Source organism: Archocentrus centrarchus, chromosome 9 (assembly GCF_007364275.1).
Source record: "Archocentrus centrarchus isolate MPI-CPG fArcCen1 chromosome 9, fArcCen1, whole genome shotgun sequence".
Classification (NCBI taxonomy): Eukaryota; Metazoa; Chordata; class Actinopteri; order Cichliformes; family Cichlidae; genus Archocentrus; species Archocentrus centrarchus.
The window spans coordinates 25,713,230-25,720,966 of record NC_044354.1 but is presented as its reverse complement, the minus strand read 5'-3'; the positions used below and the strand labels follow the sequence as shown (position 1 = coordinate 25,720,966).

The 7,737-nt window shown below is 41.6% G+C and overlaps 1 protein-coding gene across 1 annotated transcript; it reads right to left on the bottom strand.

The window, feature by feature from the left end:
• Positions 1–317: 317 nt before the first annotated feature.
• Positions 318–6,645, bottom strand: snrnp27 (small nuclear ribonucleoprotein 27 (U4/U6.U5)). The gene is made up of 6 exons (XM_030737177.1): positions 6,466–6,645; positions 3,857–3,989; positions 3,369–3,484; positions 3,152–3,231; positions 985–1,049; positions 318–634 (listed from the first exon to the last, which is right to left on the bottom strand). The coding sequence occupies exons 1-6, from the start codon at positions 6,500–6,502 to the stop codon at positions 580–582; spliced, it is 486 nt and encodes a 161-aa protein (XP_030593037.1). The 5' UTR covers positions 6,503–6,645; the 3' UTR covers positions 318–579.
• Between the last annotated feature and the right edge of the window lie 1,092 nt (positions 6,646–7,737).

Below are 7,737 nucleotides of genomic sequence, written 5' to 3'. Positions count from 1 at the left end.
TTGCTTCAAAATGAGAGGGATAATCATTTTAGAGCACAATAAACCCTGGACTTGAACAAATACCAACCTGGCAAAAATTCCTTAAATCCTCTATGTAGGTCTGGATTTTAAACAATCCAATAGGATACACTTCTCAAGAGCTCACCAAATGAGATTGTGCTACACTTAAACTGGAAAAACCAGTCTGATCATAATCAATCTTCAAATAAAAAAACAAATGTGAAAAATGATGAATTTAGACATCACAAGTTCTTGCACATCTAATTAGTGTGCATGCATTTTTACTATATACATATTTTCATAATCAGGACAGAGGGTTCCTTTTTAAAAATGCTTTTATTTCAAATAAACCATCATCATCATCCATCTCAACAATGTGAAGCTCAGTCTCATCCAGTTGTGAGTACTTATTGCAGATACTACTATTTACATGTATGTATTCACTTATAAAAAGGTATATACAGGCTTGTTAAGTCACACAACACATGTAGGATACAACAGGAAACAGCACAGCACTCTCCACTTTCATAAAGGAGAGGCACAGGTAAACTTCTTGGATAACATAAGTTGGTGATACTTTCAAGCGATGAAGTCCAGTGGTCTGTTGAATCCGCCTTTTCTGTTCATGTACTGCCTGTAAAAAAAAAAAAATATAAGAAAACATATCACTGTTTCCCTCCCAACACACACAGATGACATCATCGAGCACCAATGGGAGCGCTAGCATCTCTGCATAGAAACACCTGCGGAGGTGATTGGCTACTTTAACAGTGATAGATGCTGAGAGCGCTCACTGTGAAGGGGAGGGGGACAAAAAAGTTGACGTAACTCAGCAACATGACTAACAGCTGGGGCTCGAATAGTGACTTGAAAAAGATCCGTCACTAACAAAAGGATGAACTATCCAAAGGGCTGCACCGCCCTGTAGACACACTGCACAACCCACAAACCACAAACGCTGCTTCCCTTTTTCTGCTGACGTACCTGTATTTTCTCTTCATGGTCACGTTGACGGCGAATGCATTAGACGATCCTTCGGTCTTCCTCCCCTGTGTGTGAAAACAACGTTACTGTCTGACATATTACAAAACAATGAAGTGCAGCTGTCTGCTCAGCTTTTACAGCTCCTTTCACTCACAAAACTAATGCATGATGATTGTCCTGAAGATAAAACTTAAGATAAACAGAAAAGGGAACAGATAAAGCTCAATTAGGTTAAGAGTTTTAAACACAGCAGAGAAAAAAAAAAAGAAAAAAAAATTACCATAGTTGTCGGAATTCTCAAAATATGCATTTCACAGTACTGAGGAGGTCTGATCAACGTAAAACAGAGGTCCCTACCTTTATGTTTGTTTTAAATAAATATGGCATAACCCCAATACCCCATCAGCTCAACCTCTTAATCAACAAGAACACCTCTCCTGTTCAAATATGTTCACTTGAACTCATTTTGAAGTGGCTCTGGACTATTTTCAACCCACTGTTTGCTCTTAGTGATTCAGCTTATTAGATACCAGTTATGGTTGAGCAAACTGAGTAAACTGTTTGTCCAATAACTATTAGCTTATTAATCCAACTATTCACCCACATCTTGTAGCTGCTTCTCTTTATGTTCAGTTACTATTTTTCAGTTTCTTTTTGTTCCAGTAGAGATCTAGTCATTTCTAATGTTAATCTATTTTTGAACAATTTCAACAGCTAAGCAACTTTTCATTCTAGCTAGCTACAGTGCTGTGCAAACGCTTTGAGCCACCCTTTATTTCTTTATATTTTGCAAGGAAAACGGGAAACTTGCAACAATTTATTGAAACATACAAACATAAATGCAAATACGGTAGAAGGTTTGAACAGTTTGTAAAGTCCAACGAGGTTCAACATCAGTATTTGGTGTGACTACATATATTCGTCAACACAGCCTGAACTCCCTCAGGCAGCTTTCTTGTCATTCTTCAGGAACAGTTCTCCAGGCTTCCTGAAGGACATTCAGAGCACTTTTTGGACATTGGTTGCCTTTTGTTCTGTTCTCTGTCACGATGATCCCACACTGCTCCGATAATGTTGAGGTCCGGGCTCTGATACTTACTGACAGTGTTCCACTGTGTGTTTTCTATCCATGCTTTTACTGCATTGGCAGTGTGTTAGCGATCACTGCCACGTTAAGAAAAGAAACCGCTGCCAATCAGATGCTTTCTAGATGGTACGATCTGCCGCTGCATGTGAGACAGGCCTCATCACTTGCTCATTTTAAATCACTTAAGAACTCGCCTCTTTTCTTTGGCTTTTAACACCAAATGCTGAGTCTGTGAGCTGTGTTTAAATCTTTTGTGTACTTCACATATATTATGCATCTCTTAGGTATTTCTATGTATTTATTTACTTGTTTTATGTATTTTATTGTTCTGTTGTACAGCACTTTGGACCCTGTGGGTGATTTTAAAGCGCTTTATAAATAAAGTTAGATTGGATGGTATTGCATCGTGGATCAAAATCCAACAGTACTTTTCTGTGTTCACCGTTCTACCAATTTCTACCCTGAGAGCCTCCACTGTGTTTTACACATGCTGTAGAGAAGTGGTTCCCAAAGTCAACAGTGCCACGGCCCACTTAAAAAAACAGAAAATCCCAACAACTGGCGATGCGGTACAGGAGCTCCATGTACACAAAACACGGGGACGGCGGGGGTTTTGGGTTTCGCAGCTGTCTTCAGAAGTCACCAGAAAAACTCGTTAGATTTGTCGCTAGTTGCTGTACGAACGTAACTGAGGCGAATTTCTTTGTTCCACTGCGAAAATTATTTCAATTTTAAACATTAGCTCCACGTGACTTTTCTCCCAGGTCGCTGGCGCCCCACACACTTTATCATTTCCTTCAGTGATTCTCAAAGAAATGAGGGTTGGCTCAAGACTTTTGCACAGTACCGGGGGGAAAAAGCATGAAAAGTGCCCCCTTTATTTATGCATGAGCAGGCTACCTTATAGATCACAGCTGCTCTGATGCATTACATCAGTGATGATGTGCATTTGGAAGTTTTTTTTTAACCACTGAAATGAATGCAAACCTGTGTGTGTCTTTTATCAGTAGCACGTCATGAACTTTATTAGAAATAAACTGCGCCCCCTTGTGGCTGGACAGCACATAGGACAACTCTCACCTTGCTGCTGTCAAATGAACCAAATCCCATAAGTTTCATCATCTCAATCTCCTCTTCCGTTTTGCCCTGCATGTCCTCCGCTATAAAAACACAAAACAAAGAAAGAAAGAAAAATGATATATATACTGAATTTAATCACTGCAGCTAGAAACTGCCTGAAACACTGACAAACTAAGAATCCTGCTTAATGTGTGACTGTATAGATAATGTCTGTTACCTGAGATCTGAATGGGCTTTGCCGTCTTCTCCTTCGAGTCTTTGCGCTCATCGTCTCGTCTGTCCTTTTGTCTCAAAGGAGAGACGGAGGAGGAGCGATGACGTCGGGGAGGGGACCTGCAGAAGGAGCACAGCGATGGCTGCAGGACGGGTTATCACATCTAATCAGAGCAAATTGAGTACGCTGTGTTGCTCTTGGTTTATTTAAAGAATCGTGTAAATACAGGAGTGTACTACAAGTACACAGCGAGACTTCGCTATGATAGTTCACTGGAAACGTGAACTGGTGTTTAGCTGATATATAGTGACAATATTCATTATGTCAAAAGTTGACCACGTTTCTGCAAGTGGAACACCTCTAAACTAGTAATGGAGGTGCAAATATGATACTCTTGAAAACAACATTTCTCTTAAAAAAACAAAACAAAACAAAAATACAATAAACTTATAGATCAACAAACAAACGCTATTTGGTCTTGGAAAACTCACCTTGAACGCCTCCTGTGAGGAGACCGCGAGCGAGACCTACGGCGATCCCGTTCCCGATCTCGAGAACGAGAGCGATCCCGCTCCCTTCGCCTTCGCTCGCGCTCTCTAGAAGTTGAGCGGGAACGTCTTCTCTCTGGAGGAGGAGGAAATGAGATCATGACATTAACTGAAGAATCTTAAACAGCAAACTAGTATCTACACCCTGCAGCAGCCTTCCTGAAAGTCAAGATGAAAGGCATTTTCTTCTGTACTGTGTTGAATTTCTCTGCAGTGTTTTTAGACTATGCTACAATTTACATATAAAGGAGGGGAGAAATAAAACACCATAAAATGTCTTAGTAAGGTGTTGAAACCACCATATCCTACAGAACAGCCTGGCCCCCACAGCATGAACAGAGGCACCCTCCCTTTTCCTTCCTTCCTTCCTTATTTCCTTTCATCCTTCCATATCCAGAGCTGGGTTGCAGGGACAGTAGCTCGAGCAGAGAAACCCAGACCTCCCTCTCTCCAGCCACCCCCTGCAGCTTATCCGGGGGAACACCGATGCGTTCCCAGGCCAGTCGAGAGATATAACCTCTTCATGTCCAGAACACCTCACCCAAGAGGGACCCAGGATGCCATGCATATTCTGCATTAATATTTCTCAATCCAGTGTACTGCACTGTGATAAATGTCAATAAATATGACTGAACAGAGGGTTAAGGCTTTGTTTCCATTTTGTGACTGCTAAACTACATTCCTGTGTTTAATTTCAATTCCAACCTTGGTGATGGAAGTCATTTTTCCACAGTGACAGTGTTGATACAGCCTACATGCAACAAACCAGTAAAAACACACAGAGAAAATATCAAGGATGATCTTTTACCATTTCATATTTAAGATACTGCAGGTTCACCCTAGGAGACCAATAAATTGAAATCATTAAATAATTAAGTAGTTCACTGAAAGCATAGTTGGATCTCTTAGTTCTGCAGCTGACTTTGCTTGAGCCTGAGCATCAAAACGGCTGGCTGATATCACAAGGCAATACTGGCCTCTGACAGGCACACTGTATGGGGTGGCTGTGGCTCAGCTGGATCAAGTCGGTGGACCCGTTGTGTCGATGCATCCTTGGGCAAGATACTGAACCCAGAGTTGCCCCAATGCATCCACTGGAGTGTGTGTGTGAATGTTAGAAGTAATTAGGTATAGATTAGAGAACTGCATGAATGTGTGTGTAATTGAGAGAAGTGCAGTAGAAAGTGTTTTGAGTGCTCAAATTGAGTAGAAAGACACTATGAGTACCAATCCATTTGCTATTTATGGACAAAAGCACTGGGCCACCTATAGGAGCTGCTCAGCCATGCTGATGTTTATGCCAGAGGAGGTTTGGAACTCCTGAGTCAGCGGAGTGTTGGTGACTTTTATGCACCTCAGAACTCTGCGACCTCGCTCTGTAACTTTACACAATCTGTCATTATGTGCCCGAGTTGCTGTGGCTTCTTAATGCTTCCACTTTGCAATAATAGCACTTACAGCTGACTTACAGCTGGGAATATGTAGGAGGGAAGGAATTTCATTAACTGACTTGTTGCAACAGTGCCATCCTATGACAGTGCCACGACCTGTTCCTTCACAAATGTTTGTAAAGGCAGACTCTGCATAGCTAGGTGCTTGATTTTACACACCCGGAATCAGAGAGTAAGAGGTGTGGGCCAATAATTTTGTCCAAATACTGTGCATATGTATTGCTTAAATGTTGCCAGATATCGCCAGGACTGCGTATAAAAATGGCTGTAATTTCAAAACAGATCATGCACAAAAAAAAAAAAAAAAAAAAAAAAAAAAAAAACCACACAAAGTGATGGCTCTCGCTGTAATTTGTCCAGCTTAAGCTCTCAGACTTCATTGTTGACAGTATTGTCTGCAGTTTCACAAATGCTGTTGATCAGATGCTCAAGGAGCTGAGTTGTGTCTTTGCATAACTCATGTTAGGTATGAGGAAATATAGGCCTTGAATGATAGAACATCAGAAGATACAGCAATAATAAATAAATGAATAACAATAAATAAAAAAAAAAAGAACATACAGCAAAATCAGATTTTTCATTCCATTTAATCCTATTGACCAGATTCCACAAAGGTTAAGGAAAGTGACATTGATTTGTTTGACTCTTCGACCTCAATCCCAGGTGAAACTCGGTTATCCATCTAAAACCCCAAATCAATTCTAAATCACACGAGATTTAGCTGGTTCATCAAAGCTACAACTGAATATAGTTTAACTGGGTAACGAACTGGTACACAAAACGCAAAGACCAAAGTATTCATTTGGAGAGCAATTGGTCTTGCGCGACCCCTGAAGCGTGTTTAACCACATTCTGCGGACGGTACGTAAACGCAGCTCGGGAATCGTACTGTGAGCTTCTACAGAAGCTTCTACTGATACCACAGGGGCACACGACGACCCCGTTACTTCACATTAATAATATCGCTTTGCTTCTAGACCCTTTAAGGTAGAGAATAAAGTCATTATCAGGCAGAAAAGCGCACATTCAGATAAATTACTTCTCGCAGCGTAAACGAAGAGGTGGCGTTCACGGAGAAAATCAGCTTCTTTAGTTTCTTACCTCGTCTCGGAGGAGATCGGCTCCTGCTCCTGCCCATTCTCCGAACAGATCAGATACTAAACTCACAAAAAATGGAAAACTATTTCTGTACAAATCAGCTGGAGGTTGTTTGTACGTCGTTCACGGATGCCGCTAAATGCTACTCTGAGCCAGGCTCTTTTTTGTTTCTTGTGTTTGGGATGCAAGTTTCCGGTAACCTTCAGGAAGAAGCGCGCCCCCTACCGACCTGGAGCATGGTCCTCTTCTGAGGCCTCTATTTTGACCAAATAATCCAGCTCCAGTAATAATGAATACCAGCTGTTGGCCCTGGCAGTAATGTGTTTCTAGCTACATAGACTGTTATTTTATTAAACAGCATTTAAATATGTGATGTGCAGAGCTGTAACTGTGCTGATGAGTCATACCATGGCACTAAGGGAAAGAGCTGTTGCAATTAGACAGCAGTGAGGTGTGCAGTAGGATTGACAGATGGGTTTAAGGTGGGGGTGGGATTACAGGGATCAGCTCTGAGCCTCTTTTTGTTAGCAGTAGTGACAGACAGGTTGAAAAATTAGGTCAGGCAGGACTCTCAGTGGACTATGATGTTTGCAGATGATATTCTGATCTGTACTGAGAGTAGAGAGAAGAGGAACTGTGAGAAGAGGAACTGTGAGAAGAGGAATGAAAGTCCGTAGAAGCAATTCATGTGTGCGAATGGGAGGGAGACAGGTGTAACAGTGAAGATCCAAGGAGAAGGTGAGGATAGCAGCAAGAGTGAAAGGGAAGGTTTACAAGACAGTACTGAGATGGGATATATGGATTGAGACGGTGAGACGGTTTGGACATGTGCCGAGAAGGGATAGTGGATTTACTGGACCATGGATGTTGAAGATGGAGCTGCCAGGCAGGAGAAAAGGAGGAAGACCTCAGAGGAGGTTCATGAGGTAGTGAAGAAGGACATGCAGTAGGTGAGATGGAGGCAGATGAGCCGCTGTGGTGACTCTTAAAGGGAGCAGCCAGAAGAAGAAGCATTTAAAAGAATAATGCGTATTAGCTTTTAAACTAATAGAGGTCTATAGGTTCTCTTAAGTATCTGGCTGGCTTTGAGTTCAGGTCCATAATCCAACATGTAAATATGCTTTGGCAATCATATTTTTGAAACGTCTGTGTAGGTTCTCAGTCATCCAGGTCATAGTCTCTGGAGCTTGAAAAAAAACCCCAAAAAACACTGAAGAAGCCTTTTGGATGAGAGGTGAAACGTCTGATCCAAAGAAAATCAAGCTGAGAAAGAAA

Coding starts and splice junctions, on each gene's coding strand:
- snrnp27 (XM_030737177.1), bottom strand. CDS start 6,502: ATGGGCAGGAGCAGGAGCCGATCTCCTCCGAGACGAG. Junction 3,485..3,856: donor CCTCACAGGAGGCGTTCAAG/GTGAGTTTTCCA, acceptor CTCCTTCTGCAG/GTCCCCTCCCCGACGTCATC. Junction 635..984: donor ACCATGAAGAGAAAATACAG/GTACGTCAGCAG, acceptor TTTTTTTTACAG/GCAGTACATGAACAGAAAAG.